Source organism: Haliotis rufescens, unplaced genomic scaffold (genome assembly GCF_023055435.1).
Source record: "Haliotis rufescens isolate VD_foot unplaced genomic scaffold, xgHalRufe1.0.p SCAF_11, whole genome shotgun sequence".
In the NCBI taxonomy this organism is placed as follows: Eukaryota; Metazoa; Mollusca; class Gastropoda; order Lepetellida; family Haliotidae; genus Haliotis; species Haliotis rufescens.
In genome coordinates this window covers 28,783,086-28,801,383 of record NW_025963791.1, presented here as the reverse complement: position 1 = coordinate 28,801,383, position 18,298 = coordinate 28,783,086, and the positions used below count along the sequence as shown (strand labels likewise).

The following is an 18,298-nucleotide window of genomic DNA, read 5'->3' as shown; positions in this document are numbered from 1 at the left end:
CCTAATCTGACCCAGAATTCCCCCAGACTCCAGGTGTTGAGATAGCATAATTGTTAACGCATTTGTTCATCATCATCATCATCTTCATCATCATTATCAAGCATATTTTCACATGCCCCATGGTATGATAAAGGCACTACACTGTGATATTTGTAAAAAGTATTGTCGGATCATATGTTTTCGGACATCATATGTTTTCGGACAGACATGTTTTTCATGAGTACTCCCTCTGTAACAAGGGTTGTGGTGTCACAGAGTCATTGTAAATACTGAGATGATCATGGCTTCATTTTAAGATAAAGTTGTCTTTTATAAGCAAGTGAGATGTTTTACGGTTGTTCATGTAATAAGCGAAAAAAACTAGGAATGTTTCTTAAGCGTCCAAAAACCCGTAACACGGGGATATATACTTGATGTATACAAGTTAGGGAAAACTGAACCACAGCAGTTGTTCCTGGGAGTAATACACAGAAAATAAATGTGTTTTAAGTGAGGATTTGAATGTGTCCATTTTGTTAGTGTCTTTAAATTTATGCTGCATGTAAAACTGGGTTCTAGTCCTCAGTTACATATGCAATATGTGATGGTAAATGTCATACACTCTGATTCCATGGTTAGAGTCAAAAAAGGAATGTTCTTTCAAAATTAATATCAATTAACAAATGTTTTAAGAGATTGTTTTCAAATCTGGCTAAAATGTATAGTACCATCAATATCAGATCATCACCAAATAGGATAGGGTCGACTTTGTAATCGAAGCACAGCAAAATGTTTACACGATGCAGAAATGTGTCCAGTATGCACCCAAGTGTATTAAATAGATGCAGAAAAAAAATGATTGCATCCCAAAGGATGCACAATATAATTCTTTGTATGAAATTCTTGACAACACTGTATTCGTGCGTGCGTGATTCCCATGCACCCTTTCGAGTTGAGTTGATTGGTTCAACTGTGTCATATGGCCCTGTGACGCAGGGGTAGCATTATGCAGATGGCTGTTTCAATGAATGCTCATTCTACCCGTGACGTACAGGTCTGGTTGTTGATGAAATATAGTGATAGCTAAATAAGACAGATTTTCTATTCATGCACCGATTGTCTTTAAATGTAATATCCAGTTATGTATGACTGTTTAATAATCTCATACCAACTTTGACTGGAGTAGGTCCGATAGTTTTTCAGATATTGTAGTAAACGTTGGTACCTTAAATTACCTTCCAGACTATAGTGTTGTAAGTCAAGGTAAAACCCTGTAACAGCCTTTTTAGTTTGTGGCTCTGTATGAGATTCGGTATCTGGCAGGAAATGTCAGAATCATTATCCCTGATGTGATGTGATCCTGTCTGATGTGAAGGGAATCAGGAAGTGGATCCCACTGTCATATCCCACATGAAACACATGTAATAGACAGGAAACCTGCAACAGGTGGGGGAGTTTAACACAGGACATACTGATACCACAGAGGAAGACCTTGCTCCCATCATGTTTACTCTCTTACTGATAAAACAGCTTCTGGGACAACCATGAGAGATTTACAGTGATTTCCTTGAAGTTAGATTAGGATAATGACACAAAATGTTTTGGGGAAAAGATACAGGCCTTCCAATGAAAACTGACAGACTGCAACAACAAAATTGTCAAGTGTCTATGTACACAAGGAATCGGTAACATAAAACTGAGAACGAGAACGTAACCAAGACACAGCATCATAAATCTGAGAGCATGCTGCCAAAACATGGAAATGGCATCACTTAAACACACAGATCCAAACCTTCCATGCACAGAACAAGAAGAAAGTTGACAGTCACGTCACGAGGATCAACAAGCAATGAGTAAATGTACATCGCACAGCGGTAATACAACAATACACATCTCAAATATTCCATATTGGCGCTGTAAGATGTACATTTACTCGTGGACGATCGTCATGATCAAGACTGTCAACTTCGTTCTTCTTCTGCGAATGCCTAGCTTGAGAGGCAGCAGTGCTGCCGTTTCCATGTTTTGGGCAGCACGCTCTCAGACTTACAGGAATGATGCTATGTTTTAGTTTTTGGTTACATTCTCATTGTTCCTTGGTGCTGATTCCTTGTGTACTGGAGGCATGTGACAGTTTTCTGTTGCAGTCAGTCAGTTTTCAGTGGTTGGCCTGAGATGGATAGGCCCCAATATCTAAATATACCGAAAATGTTTAGTTAAATATCTTGAACATTGCTATTGATTGTATGTTAACTTGCCCTTATATTGGTTTGTATTAGTTTTTTTGGAGGATATTTTTTTAGAAATTAGGTCCCATTATTTCATGAACTCCTTGTATCATCCCTATTTGGTAGTGATTGATAAACACATCCTCTTGATAAAGTCAGAATTGTACAAGCGTCCCTGCCCTTTGCAGAGATTACTGGTATGTACGATTGTGGAAATGAATTGAGAAACAAATGAATTGTGCCCTTTTTGTTTTTCCTGATTTAATAACTATGGGTATTATCAAGTATAGGTCATTGACATTTTAAAACATTATAAAGGTAGAACAAAAATAATATGTGAATATTCCAAAACAAGTTTTCATTCCATATTAATAAAGAAATCTTGCAAAGAAAACCAAATACATGAGACTTGTTGTACTCCCACATGTATCCACTAGAACCTCCACTTCATCCTCACCATGACAACCAACCAGGAAGTGATGTCTCTGTATCTATGTACATTGATTTAGTGGCCTTAAATAGTGCATCGCTTCCACATTTCCTGCAATTGATCTATGTCAGTTTTATTGAACATAGCATATTAGTCTCATTTGTAAAGGAGTCTCATTATAGGAATACTAATCACGATCTGAATCTATTTTTGTCATTAAAAGGGTTAAATAACAAGAGTGTTTATCCTGATTGAGTGGGAGGCATGGTAGAGATTGGAAGAATTATTTACAAACTTCCTTTGGAGGCCGTGATTCAAGCACCGTGGTGAAAGTATTAAAATGTCACACTGCTAAGGCAGACCAATACATGTAATAGAACTACCATCTAACACTGTATCTCTCCACAACAAGGATAACACAAGTTATTACAAACATGTTTTAAATTAAGAATTAAAAACAATTAAAATGAAGATATTTTCACACATTCTAAATCAATATTTATATGAATAAGATTTGAAACATTGTTCTAAACTGCGTGTGAGTGAGTGAGTATGGTTTTACGCCACTTTTAGTAATATCCCAGCAATATCACGGCAGGGGACACCAGAAATTGGCTTCACTCATTGTACATGCATGGGGAATCGAACCCGGGTCTTCGGCGTGACGAGCGAACCATAAGGGTATCCCAAATTACATTTTGTTTGTTTGTTTGTTGTTTACGCTGTACTCAGCAATATTCCAGCTCTATGACAGGGGTGTGTAAATAATTAAGTCTGTACCAGACAATCCCATGATTGACATCATGAGCATCAATCAATGCAAAATATTTGGCATACGATGACATGTATAAACCAAGTCAGCGAGCCTGACAACCCGATCCCGTTAGTCGCCTCTTACGACAAGCATAGTTGCCTTTTACGGCAAGCATGGGTTGCTGAGGACCTATCCTACCTCGGATCTGTATGCCACTGACCACAGGGTGTCAAGCACTTCATCAATGTTATCAAGGATGTACAATTCGTAAAAGATGTAAAAATATATACTATAAGGCCATCATAAAGTGATTTATTATAAGATTTTAACTCCTGCCACCTCACTACTTAAGTAATTTTTATTAACCCCAAGTACCTACAGACAAAGAAAAATCTCTAAATATGTTGCCTTGTATCTGTATGTTCATGCTACACACCTGTGAGTCATATATATATATATATATATGCTAAAAGCCTAGGCAAGTCTAGATCAAACTAAATCAAGTCTAGTTTTCTTGATTCCACATATGAAAACAGCAGAAATTAAATTTCTGAAAAAAAAAAATTACAATCAATTTAAAGAAATGTTTTCACACAGACTAAGTGTTAGTCTGACATTTAAGCTGTATCAAGGACTGCTTCAGCCTGAGCACCTTGTCTAACCTGTTTATAAGCTGTGATGTTTATCAACAGGTTGTTTTCAAAACATCTGTAAACACTTTCTATACCATAAGATCAAACACAAATACGCTTCCAGGAAAATAGATCCGTTCTATTGTTAAGGCTAGTTGTATAACTACATGTATGAATACAGGTCCATACTATGAATGCAGCAACACTACCTTGACATTGTCTGGAGAAGGTTCAAATGTCAAAGGTCAAATCAGTTCCCTTATCCTGGTCACATAAACACAAACATATACAATGAAGGTTAGTGTTAGATTACAGGTCATCCTTTGGCCTTCTCCCAACTGGGATTTATATTATCATAAGTTTCTGTACAAGTACTGCCTTGTGGAGGTTACGGCTTGACACCATGGTGTGTGGCATTTGTTGAATGACTAGAGTGTAGAATATTGTCACGGACAGGTTAGTTAATAAGACGAATAAATAAATAATATGGTAAATAACATACTGGTGAGAAATGACAGTTGCTGTGAAGTGTTTTGTCCCTTAATAATTACTTGTGTCATGGTAGTTTCTGTGACGTGTTTTGTCCCTTACTTGTGTCATGGTAGTTTCTGTGACGTGTTTTGTCCCTTACTTGTGTCATGGTAGTTTCTGTGACGTGTTTTGTCCCTTACTTGTGTCATGGTAGTTTCTGTGAAGTGTTTTGTCCCTTACTTGTGTCATGGTAGTTTCTGTGAAGTGTTTTGTCCCTTACTTGTGCCATGGTAGTTGCTGTGAAGAGTTTTGTCCCTTACTTTTGCTATGACAGTTGCTGTGAAGAGTTTTGTCCCTTACTTGTGCCATGGTAGTTGCTGTGAAGAGTTTTGTCCCTTACTTTTGCTATGACAGTAGCTGTGAAGAGTTTTGTCCCTTACTTGTGCCATTTCAGTTGCTGTGAAGAGTTTTGCCCCTTACTTGTGCCATGACAGTTGCTGTGAAGAGTTTTGTCCCTTACTTGTGCCATGGTAGTTGCTGTGAAGAGTTTTGTCCCCTTTTTGTGCCATGACAGTTGCTGTGAAGAGTTTTGCCCCTTACTTGTGCCATGGTAGTTGCTGTGAAGAGTTTTGCCCCTTACTTGTGCCATTTCAGTTGCTGTGAAGAGTTTTGCCCCTTACTTGTGCTATGACAGCTGTCCCAGGTAGCCCTAACTATGATTACTGGGTATCTGTCTCCCAGATCCTAGAGGAAAAAAATAAAAAAGGAGCCCAACTCAAGTCTAGAATGATTTGGCAAGTCTAGCTCTAGAAATTAGGGATTGTTCTAGGATCTGTTCGGATTTTTTTATTTTATATATTTTGGATATATATCTTTAGATAAGATGACAATATTTCTGGACCTAAATGTCAGTCAATCACTGGTCTGCCAACCCCAATACCCTTGGTGACAATAAAGTGAATAAATGTCCCTTTGAGTTTCCTACTGAGGCAACTATATTTTCTAATTGTTTAAAACAAATAAATGATTAAAAAGGAGAAAAAAGTGAAGATCATTGTTTTTAATTTATCAAATGGTAACCCCTAAAGGCCCCTAAAACTGTACATACAATATTAACTGTGAGACTGACAAGATTGTCTTGACAATTTGCCAATATATTTAGAAGACAAAAAATATCTGAAATATCTCCTTTCATATTTTTTCAACCTACCAACTATGTTTTTCAGAAATAAATCTATGAACCAAGCAATACAAAAAGTCCAAGCACTGTTAAACTCATCTCACCCAGTCTACACACACTGTGGACTCTCCCTTATGTACAATCATTCAAGGTGTAAAATGAATTGCAAAAAAAAAAAAAAAAATGTTCAATAAAAAGCATTGTAACCAAGTACAAGCGTGATGTGGTAAACCACACTACGGATGTGTGTGACCACACACGTCTTCTGCACAGCTGGGATATAGAATGTCCTAGGGACTTCCACAATGAGCAGGAACCCTTGCTGAGAGGCAATTACCAATAGTCATGCTTTGTGGTTTAATGCATAAGTAATTGCACATATATCAACTGTTGCAATCTCCACAAGGGCTGGTTAATTAAGACTCATGTTCCAAGATAACGTATGCAACATTGTTGAGAGAACGGTTAACTTTCATTACAAGACGACTTTAAGTGTTTCCTCAACTTGTGTAGAAGACATAACAGTTTGTATCATCCTTTAGGAGGCACGAAAGGCAAAGTCATCTCAAATTCACCCTGATAATTTTTTTAGGTGTGTCAGCACCATACCAGTGCTCATCAGTTTCAACAAAGTAAATGTCTGAGACCTGCATCACTCACATTTTCCTCCCGCATCTACCTAACACACTGTGATATAACTGCAATACTTTTCAAAAAGGAGTGAATGAGTATGGTTTTACACCTCTTTTAGCAATATTCCAGCAATATGACAGACACAAGAATTCAAAGTGGAGTTTAACGAAACTGACTCATTATATTTTGGATTTATGATTGCCTTCCCTTCTTTCAATTTCTTGCATCATCAATGCCTGCTGCATCATTTAGTTTTGAGGTTGGATCGTGTTAAATAAAAAATACGTACCAATTCATATTTTCACCTACTCATTATCTTTGCAAGCAGGTATTCTTTAACCTAGCATCGGCCGCCTTCAAAAGAATAGAACAGACATGGTTGTCTGGTGTCTGGATTATCTTCAGACTCTGTAATGGGAGTCTTGGAGAGTTTGCTTTTATGAAATAAATTAAATATAAGGTACTTCATCTTTTCCTCTTTAGTTGAAAAAAGGCAAGTAAAAAGTACAACCTTTAAGTTTCTATTTGTCCCCATTACTCCGGTTGATAGATCCATGAAATAAGGAGAATGCAATTGCTGCAACATTTCATAAGACCAGAGAAAAGACTGCATGTATTGTAGCAGACTCTGGAGCTCTTCATCAGCATCATCGCATCTCACCAAGGCGAACCTCTTTACATCTTACAAAGAGCGGTCGGGTAGCCTAGTGGTCAAAACATTCGCTCGTCACCCCAAAGACTCGGGTTTGATCCCCGACATGGGTACAAAGAGTGAAGCCAATTGCTGGTGCCCCCCGTCGTGACATTGCTGGAATATTGCAGAGCCAGACTAGACCTTGCACTGGTTGAAAGGAAACTTACGATAATTACAGCCATAGTTATGGTATACAGAATGGGCCACGTTTTACCAAGTACCCCGGTCCGAATATTTCAAAGGAAAAGGATTTTCCTGTTTTTGTTGCGAAACATTTGGAAGCATCTCTAAATCATGTAGCTGATGTAATATGTGTGTATATTTCTACCCTCTACATGAAATAGCTTTCACAACCCTTGATGAAATAATTACCTGATGAGCCATATGCTTATTTCGACTTCTCCCCTGTTTGAGGTTGTAAATAGATTTGACATTTCAGAATCTGGGTACAGTCTGGTCTTTGACATGTGTATTGCAGTGTGCAACTTTGAAGTCTTTGTATGTAGATTGCATACTTGGTCTTGTCAATCATGCATGTGAGATTAGTGTGTAAATGACAGTTTGATAATACCATGTTTTATTGGTCCATGTTCTTCATCACCTGACATGTGACTCTTTATGACATATGACTGAAATAGACAAGGATTGGACATCTGTTATAGCACTTTGGCAATCTTTTTTAGAATTGGCTTACAGATCCACATCGCTAAAAAACTTAAAATGAAAACATAAATCTGAGATGTACTTTTTGTGTTATAATGCTGACTGCAAAGATAGGTATTTAACCCAAAAACGTTGTACACACAATATGTTTATGTCTGTGTGTCCAACGAGACTAGCTTCATAAATACTTTAGACATCAATATATTCAAATAACTTCTTAAAGACCAAATAAGAAATCTGAAATGTCTCTTTTTAGAATATTTTTCCCCACCTATCGACCTTCACAAAAATATCTGTAAACCAACAGATAACAAAGTTATATACAAATTGTGCTTTCAACTTTACAGATTTAGCATTTTGAAATAAACTGCATGCAAGACTTTTATCATATGCTTCGCTCAGAGTCCACAAACATTAACAAATCACAACTCCTTTTGAAAATAGTCAACTAGCCATTTTATGAATACAAAATGTTGAATCATTCACACCATAATATCATTTGTTAGGTCAGTGTATTGCAGGTATAAATAGAAGTGACAAAAAATATTTCCATTATCATAAGAAATATATACTAAAGGCAGACACCTGTGACTGTACAATACTGACTATATCATGGCCATGTGTTTATGAATAACTACCAAATAGTGATCATACAGGGGGTCGTGAAAGGGTTAACTTTTCCTGCCCAGCCCATCATAAACACATGCAAAGATAAGTCAATTATTCAGCTTAAAAAACACTGCAACATGGTACAAGTGAAAATAGGGAATTGCATCAGACATCATTTTTGTCACTGATGCATCAAATTTCGAAATATCCTTCACATTTCGACATACATCTTCTTGAAAGTTTTGCTAAGGCTATCATAAACAAATAAAAATAAAGAGTTGAAACAAAAGATACAAAAGAGAGTAAAAAATTAAATCCTTATAGGTCAACGAGGCCATCTTCAAAGGCAACACAGCAAGGCAGGCATAAAAAAGACAATGGCAATTTGTCTCCACAGCAACAATGCATGAAGCCATGAGCTTTTTTAAAGTTCAGCTTGGTATTTGAAACACTTAATGAGTCAATTGGTTCAAATTGAGTGACGACCCAAGCTAGACTGTATATCCCCAAGCTGTGTGAATTCCTAGTTATGTAGTCCAGTCTGACAGACTGCAATAAACGCTGTAATTATCCTGACTTTCCATTATTTGTCACGGTGAAATGTTACGTGTATCGACTTCAAATTCAAGACCAATTCCAGGATCAGTGTGGTCTGAGAGACTGATAGACTGTATTTACTTGGCACTTGGTCATTCTACTTTCAAATCCACCTGCGTTTTTCTTGGAGAAAGGAGCTTTGAAGTTTTCTTGAACAAGATGTTTTTAAGGGTGATTGTGTGGCCAGATTCTCTCTGTGATTGCAATGTGGTAAGATATAGACCGGGGTCCACTTGCACAAAATGACCTTAGCGCTAAGACTATTGTAAGCCTATGTTAAAGTATGGGAGTTAAGATCATCTTAGCGCTAAGATCGCTTTGTGCAAGTGGACCCATGAGTCATATTGAAGCTTTTATGGATTTGGGAACAGCATGTTCTTTGTGGTGTTTGCGCATTGTTGTTGTTGTTGTTGTTGTTGTTGTTTGGACGAGGTGTATGGTGCTGATGATGGTGGTTCTGTATGTTTCAGGTGACATTTCGTCTGTTGGAGGCAGAGAAGAGGAAGTTGGCTGTGCTACAGCGGGAGCTTGGACTTCACCTCAGCGGACCTGGGATACAGAAGGTGAGACCCCTCTCTGTTAGGTGTAGTTTACACTTTAGTTGTGGGGGGATCAAATGGAATTGGGAGATACTAGCCTGCTAGTTTATTGAAATGGGTTGTTACCAGAATGAAGGACATGTCTGTGATTTTGTCCAAATGGTATTGGGTGAGACTAGTCTGCTAGTTTAGTGAAATGGGTTGTTACCAGAATGAAGGACATGTCTGTGATTTTGTCCAAATGGTATTGGGTGAGACTAGTCTGCTAGTTTAGTGAAATGGGTTGTAACCAGAATGAAGGACATGTCTGTGATTTTGTCCAATTGGTATTGGGTGAGACTAGTCTGCTAGCTTAGTGAAATTGGTTGTTACCAGAATGAAGGACATGTCTGTGATTTTGTCCAAATGGTATTGGGAGATATTAGGCTGCTATTGTAGTGAGAAGTGTTGTAGCAGCAATGAAGGACATGTCTGATATGGTCAGATGGTCTGTGGTCTGGTTACTGTTAGAGGAGAGGTAGTATCCATTACGACAGACATGTGGTTATATTATCTGTCATGTTTTTAAAACATTTTAGTTTAAAAAAAAATCTTTTCCCGTGAGGTCACATGATAACCAAATATGGGATATAGTCTTGATCCAAATATAACAACGCATACACTCAAGCAGATACAACTCATGAATATTAATTAGAAGACTGACCGTTCACTACACTACGTGACCAAATTGATATTATAACAGAAATAAACATATGTTTTCCATGTAATTTTAAAATCATATTATTTTTTATTGTAGATGAATATTGGTGTTTATATTGTTTATTTCATCATATTATGAATACGTAACAACTTGTAACGTGTGTACTAAATACGCTCTTTGAAGGGGGTGTGGCCTAAATGCAAATGTCCGATTGGGATTTTAAATTTTCCGGACCCCTGGTCTGAGGTAAGGATCAGGACTAGAACAGGAACAAAACTGTTACATGGATAGTGAAATTGTTCCCTCTTCAGGAACATTCTCTCAGCAATAGAAGCGATTTTGACAGGATGTAGACATCCTCAATCATCCAATGTATCATATCTCTATTGTATATCAATTAATACCCTTGATCCATAGATTCGTCGTGAGTCCGATTCACAATATGTGACGTTTGATAGCAGGTAACTCAATACAGAACATTTCGTCTTGTGAAGACACTTCCAGTCATAAGTGATCACACAGTTTTCAAGATGAATAATTTCACAGGGTTACAAAGGGTAAAGTTAGTCTTAGTTCAAGTGCAGGGAAAGTTCGGACCAGAATTTTTCATACCACATCTAGGATAACAACCCATCAACCAACAGCATCTCTGAAACACAGGTAGACCACGTTTCCTGGGTGAGATCGATACGCCATGTGATGGTCTTGTGACACATGTACAACCTCGGTGTGGGAAACAACTGACTCATGGTGATGACATTCCATGCTAGTTTCCACTGCCAGTTAATCCATCTCACCTTGACTTCATGCCTGGTACACCACTCATTGCCCTGAAGATGGAGAACTCTCTCAGGAATGGTGACGTGGTGTCTTGCTTCATGCTGCCACTTCCTGGTTGGCAGTGGTGTTAATCCAGGGTTAATTCCAAGAGGTGGGATCTCAGGAACATCCTACAATCCCTGTAGATCAGTTAAGGTAAATTCCAAGAGGGTGGTCCCCAGGAACAGCTGACAATCCCTGTAGATCGGTCAAGGTAAATTCCTACCCTCAAAACCATCCTAAAGGACATTGCTCATTCAGGGTTTAATTCCCCACATGGGTACAATATGGGAAGATCTTTTCTGGCATTCCTGCCCCTGCCATTACAGACAGGAATATTGATAAGAGTGTAGTACACGCACACCGGCAGATAACAAAATAACAAAAACTCTTGAAAATATTATAATGGCTCTCTATGACTTTGAAGCAATGGAATATTTTGATGTACTTTCCTAAACTTGCTATGTGTTCTCTTGACACTGCATTATATATGTACATGTGTATTTATGTATATTTTCATTCACTTTGAGTATTGCTTTGGGTCCACAGTATTTTAGGATCTAACACAATTTCACAAGGTGACAAACTGAAAATGAGGTCAGGCATAATGTTACTGTTCAAAACATCAAGATGTTATCTTTTAGAGATTGAGGCTAGACGTGGAGATCGAATCTCAGGGTGTAGAAACAGGGGTCTGCATGTAAAATAATTATAGCTATCAAGATGTTTTGACATGAGGTAGATAATTATGGACGCAAAACATAGACTTTGGTTTCTAAATGATAGGGTGACATTTGAACTATGTACCACCATATTCTTGGCTTGATAGAAGGAGCAAGAACCCAACCAAACAGTCCAGATTCACTTCTATACAAGCTGCCTCCGTGGTCTAGTGAATAGAACATCTGCTCAGAGAGCGAACGGGCGGCAGTTCGATACCAAAAGATGGTACTTGTTGCTACCCTGCCTGACGATTGGCATTAAGGGGATAAAACAAGGACTGGTCAGCTCAGAGTCAGTATACTGTGTCTGAGTCTGGTATCCATGTTAAACTGTAGTGTCTCCCACTCTCTCTCTCTCTCTCTCTCTCTCTCTCTCTCTCTGAGAGACTGTCTGTCTCTGAGACTCTCACTTTCTCTCTCTCTCTCTTTCTCTTTCTCTCTATCTCTCTCTCTCTCTCTCTGAGAGACTGCCTTTGTCTCTGAGACTCTCTCTGTTTCTCTCTCTATCTCTCACTTTCTCTCTCTGTGTCTATCTCTTTGTCTCTGACTCTCTCTCTGTCTCAGACTCTCTGTCTCTCTCTCTGTTTCTGTCTCTGTCTCTCTCTGTGTCTCTCTCTCTGGACATGAACATGACTCGAAAACTCCATCTCATCTCCCCTTACTTCCATACATATTTGTTATTTTACAAAATCTTGCTGTAATCAGATAAATGATCTTCCACAAAACATTAATGGAAAATACTTGTACCAGTAGTAATAATACAACCTGGCTTCCCAACATGTTATTACCGCATGTTCATTTCATTGCCGACATGCGTCAACACTTTCACCCGACATGGTCTGTCCCCTGCATTCAAGTGTCAATCAAAATACAATGCTTTCATTGTAGCATGTACTTAATTTAAACAATCTCAAGTTATTAAGATAAGGAAACGTGTGTGGGTGCACTGGCGCCTGTGTGTTACACATTAATGTCAGCTCTTTGAATCAAGATGAAATATGAAGCTGTCAATCATCTCATGAAGACAGAGTAGATATTAGTTACATGCTCGACATGTGGATGCGATGGCTCTCAATGTTGCCCTCTAATTGTGGAGCTTTACTGTTTTGGAGAAAAATCTGGCAACACTCCAATAATTTTTTAGCGCGCATTTTCGAAACAATATATGTTTTATCCCTGAACCCGATCCCCTTCAGATAACCAGATTTTCCTTATGGTGATTAGGATCATTTGATTAAAGTGTTTGAAAACAGGTATAGATATCATTTTTTAGGTTTTCTTTAAACAAATGGTGCCTCTATTTCAGCAGCATATCTTAATGTATGTTTGCTAAAAGATATCTTCCTATTTACAGTAGCACTGTAAAGAAGGAGGACCACATGGCCAGTAGCACAGTAGGCACTGATGTAAAGATTTTGAATTATTAATGAATAAACAGACCACCTCAAAGATTGTAAATATGTTTATAGCTGTGCCATGTTGAAGATGGAGCTGATGAACTTGCCTTCATTCATTAATAGCTTAATGTCACTGAACCAGGGGATATTGACACTAGTGTGCTGGTAATAGTGAGTGAGTGAGTGTGGTTTTACGTGGCTTTTTGCAATATTCTAGCAATATCACGGCGGGTGACACCAGAAATGAGCTTCACACAATGTGCCCATGTGGGGAATCGAACCCAGGTCTTCAGCGTGACCAGCCAAAATGTTTTATACCACTAAACTACCCCACCACACCTGTGCTAGTAATACTTTCCCCCCTCCCCCAAACCCCCCGGCATATAATGCAGGAGTATATATAGTCATCATCTGGTCCGTCCGTCCATCCGCCTGTCATCCGTATTTCATTCCCAGAGCATAACTTATAAACCATGAAAGATGTTTCATCCAAACTTGGTACATGTAGTAACCAGGGGCTGAAGTGGTGCCTTTTTGTATTTAAGGATTATTAGATTTAGATTTTTATTTTCGTTTCCATAGTTTGACATTTGACTTTGACTCTGTTCATATTGGTGTTTCCCGAAGAAGAGATACAAAGCTCCGAATCCAAATTCCATGGTATTGTTTTGATAGCTCAATAACTACCCTGGTGTACGGACAGACAGAGTAGATAACAATTCTCTCATCAAGTTCGACTTTTGATTTGTTCTTTGAACTTTGTGGAGTCGGGGGCATTTGTCAACTTCTGATAACTCTTGTATCAACAAACCATTCATTCATCCTGTCTGCCAAACATTCATTCATTTTATCAACCATTCATTCTGTCTAGCCCTTCAACCTTTTGTAAATTCATTCGATAACATTCAACCAGTTGGTAATTCATTCAATTCCATATCAACCATTTGTTGATTCATTCATTTACTTTCAACCTTTTAATTTATTCAGCTCCACCTTTTGTTTTTAATTCACTTCTATCAGGGGGCGGTCGGGTAGCCTAGTGGTTAAAGCGTTCGCTCGTCACGCCGAAGACCCGGGTTCGATTCCCGACATGGGTACAATGTGTGAAGCCCATTTCTGGTGTCCCCCGCCGTGATATTGCTGGAATATTGCTAAAAGCGGCGTAAAACCATACTCACTCACTCACTCACTCACTCACACTTCTATCAATTCTATTTAATTCTATTCTATTCTATTCAGATATTTGTGTATTTGTTCTGTCTACAAAATATCAATTTATATGTTTTCATTTTTTGCATTAACCATTTGTTCAATTTTTTATTTATCCAAACAGTTGTTAATTTCTTCTCTCAGTCATCCCTTTTCCCCAGTGCATCTATCATTCACTGTTGCTATAGCTACATCCTTATGTCCTCATATACCATACAATCATGTACAAACTCCCACAATCTCTCTACCCATCATTCAACCATTCTTTCTGTCAGAGAAGCTTCATTAAAACTTCACTCAAGGTTCTACATTTCCCAGCCTCCGTCAATCCATCAATGAATGTCTCCATCCACCTGTTCCATAAATCTTGCATGTACCCATATTTCCGCACTGTCCTCCCAAAGACATCTTCCATTACGGAGGTATTCATCTGAATCCAAAACAAATATTGCAGTGTAATATTCTTTGCCATCAATGACAGGTGATTATTCAAGTAATATTCTGGCCATGAAATGACGTGATGCGTTTCACGACAACAACCAGTATTTCATGAATGACAATGTATTGATTGTGAATATTGCAGCAGTTAGTTCACACTGTTTGATGATGCACCTGTCGCAGGAAACGTGTTTTGTGCTGCATGTTAATGGCTATCAATGTTTAATTTGTGAATGACATTTTCTTGGCATGTTAGGTGAAGATGACACTTGTTATAGCAGTGACCCAGTGTCTGTGTTCGAACTTTTATCATCATCATCATCATCATCATTTTAGGGGGCGGTTGGGTAGCCTAGTGGTTAAAGCGTTTGCTCGTCACGCCGAAGACCCCGGTTCGAATCCCGACATGGGTACAATGTGTGAAGCCCATTTCTGGTGTCCCCTGCCGTGATATTGCTGGAATATTGCTAAAAGCGGGGTAAAACCAAACTCACTCACTCACTCACTCATCATCATTATTGAATGAATTAATGCTATTTACATGATAGTAATTGTTCTTTGAGAGACATTTAGAAGTTGGAGTACTAAGTAAGGATAGATGGATGAACAACTTCTTTATTACAACTAGGAGCGATGTTTCTTTGTAGGTTCTAACACCATTATCAAGCTAGCTACACCAAAACTTTGCTCCTAATTATAATACAGAAGTTGTCATCCATTTATCTTATCCTTACTTATGATAATAATTCAACAAATATTTTGTAATTTTCATCTTATATAAATAATTCATAACATTTCTCTGTTGACATAGTCTCATTAATTTCATCCGTTGACAGTGTCAGGATCCCTTAATGTTTTCTGCTCTTTCCATATTGGTGTCTCGTCTAACAAATCACTGGGAGACAACATCTGAGGCAGCAGTTGTCTCTTTCATATTGTTCACCTTCCAGACAGCCACTGTCGTTTTCATTCAGATCACATGTAACCTGACATCAGCTTTGGTAAGACAACCATCACATCCCCATCACTCCCTGCTTGTTAATTGCTTACTTCACAGTAGAAACCCATGGGAGCCACACCTGCAATTGATTGACCCGTCAATATCGACCATCAAACCCGTCATTGCAAATTTTTTTAGCTAATAGCAACAACAGCCTTCAGCACCCTGAGACATCCATTTTGTTCTCCAGTATTGATTATTGATGAAATGTCTATTTCAATGCTTACATATAAGAGAATGAATATGCACCTGAAACACGATTACTTTAAAATCAATGGATGACATGGACAAAGTGAAATACATGATTCTAAAGTACTTTTCCCGGGTGTTACGGGTTGTTGAATAATCAAGCACTTCATGAAGTCATTGTTGAGAAGTGCGACATTGTTCGTCAATAAATGTCTTCCGTCCCTCCACAATATACAATAACATGCTTTAGTGATCACAGCTTTGTATGTTGTAAAGTATGCATGTTAAGTCTGTATTTCACATTGTATTTTAGAATTAATTTAACCAATACAGCAATTACCTTAGCTTGTATCTATAATTGATGTTTACTTTAACTGATATTGTTCAATAAAGGTCAAATAGCCAATTCCCTTGTACTGATTTACCCACCTGAGCTAGACATATCAGAGACCAGTGAGACCGCCTCATCTGTTTCATATGTATATAATGTATAAAGATTCAGTGACAAAACACTCTCCACAAGACTGTATGACAAGAGGGATGACTTCAATACCCAACTTTGCCTTTATGTTGAGCAATATTCCAGCAGCTCTTGCCTTAGGCCTACATTTCACTTTTGATGTACAATGCTTTTTCTGCTAAGATTTCAAAGAGTGTCATGCCACGCTTTCTCAAAAGTTGTTTGATCAGAGTTACAATATTCAAGGCCTTAGTAAAGCTTTCAAAACGTTTTATGGTAGACATGTGGAGCACGTTTCCAAATTTGATGCATCAGTGACTAAAATGATATCTGATGCAATTCCCTGTTTTAACTTGTACCATATGTCCCTGTGTTTTTCCAGGTGAACAATTGACATGCCTGTGCATGTGTTTGTGATGGGTGGCACTGGTGGGACAAGATCTGCTCTTCTTTTTGAAAACAAATAGTTTCATCACTATTTGGTAGTGATTAATAAACGCATGCTGACAGTGTTTGAAATAGCTGCCTGCCTGCTAGCCATATGCCAGTGATTTTTAAATTGGGCTGGTAACACATCCGAAGAGTTGACCTGACTCAAATTGTATACTGTAGTCAATACATATTTATTTCTACAAATCATTAAGTTAGATATGGCGTCATTTATGTCAAAGTCTGTTGTCATTTTGTTTTCATTTTATAGTTTATCAGAAGTGTTTTGGGATAGTAAAACAGGATGAGGGCTTGCAATATTTTTTGTCAACAATCCCTCCTGGCGAGTGAACTTTGAAACAAATTCATGCACTGCATTGTGATGATATGTTTGGAATTATGAAATGGCCTCATTAATTGACCTCCTTTAGGCTTGTTATTCCAAACATACACATGGCAGCAGACATACTGGGTAATAGGAACTTCACATGTATTCATTTTTGGCATTATATGTTAGTATTAGTTGGGGGCTACTGGATCGGGTGGTCAGGCTCGTTGACTTGGTTGATGCACGTGATCGTATCACAATTGCATGGATCGATGTTCATGATGTCATTCTGGTCCAGACTCGATTATTTACAGACCGCCATCATATAGCTGGAATATTGCTGAGTGCGGCGTTAACAACAAACAAACAAAACAAAAAAACATTTCTTGAGGAAGGGAGGGAAGTGGCTAACGGTGTTAGAACCTACACCGAAATGTCGCTCATAATTGTAATAAAGAAGTTGTTCATCCTTAAATACTTATCCTTACTTAGTACTCCAACTTCTAAATGCCTACCAAAGAAGAGGGAAGAAGCTACTATACTGACCATACATGTTTTGGACATGAATCTATGAAGATATTGTACTGGCACACTGACATTAGCATCCAATTCATATTACATATCTCAAGCAAGTTAGGACCTGCCACTTCACTTACAGTCCTAAGATGTTGCAAACCATTTCAATAGAATTATTGATTGCAAATATTTTCAATTCAGTTGTGTGAGGTGGACTCATGGCAACACATGATTTATGCACCAGGTAACATTTTATACATACATACTACTGGTTGAAATTAACAACAGCAAAATGGTGTTGATTTCACTCTGACTGACTTACTGACAGCCTACATGGCCTTCGACACGGGAACATACACCAGTTGTGAAATGTCATGTTGGGTTAAATATCGTCTGGTAATTGCAATGTACTACAGGTGGTATATTGTTTTACCCTGCTGTGTATTTAAGATCAGTAGCATGCTGAACATAATCACACCTTACTGATGTTCTTAGAATGTGGTGGGGTCATGGGTGGCCCAGTCATCTATGGTGCTGCAATTAGCTGTTCAGAGTTGTGTCCCTTGGGTTTGCCAGAAACCTATGACCATGGGTTTGAATCCTTGTTCACCCAGATTATGTTTCTGGGTTTGTCGGCATCATTACGTGGGTAATGATCGTGGGTTTCACCAAAGTGGTAATT

At 38.2% G+C, this 18,298-nt stretch overlaps 1 protein-coding gene across 3 annotated transcripts in view; it reads left to right on the top strand.

The window, feature by feature from the left end:
- The window catches only part of LOC124132604 (ras-GEF domain-containing family member 1B-like), a 151,543-nt gene that overhangs the window by 36,514 nt on the left and 96,731 nt on the right, over nucleotides 1-18,298 (top strand). For 2 of the 3 annotated variants that reach the window (XM_046496598.2, XM_046496601.2), the window contains exon 2: nucleotides 9,341-9,433. In XM_046496598.2, coding sequence (XP_046352554.1) covers nucleotides 9,341-9,433 — 93 coding nt within the window. Of the gene's footprint in view, nucleotides 1-9,014; nucleotides 9,081-9,340; nucleotides 9,434-18,298 lie in introns of those variants that run through there. The other variant, XM_046496599.2, reaches the window with a different exon arrangement.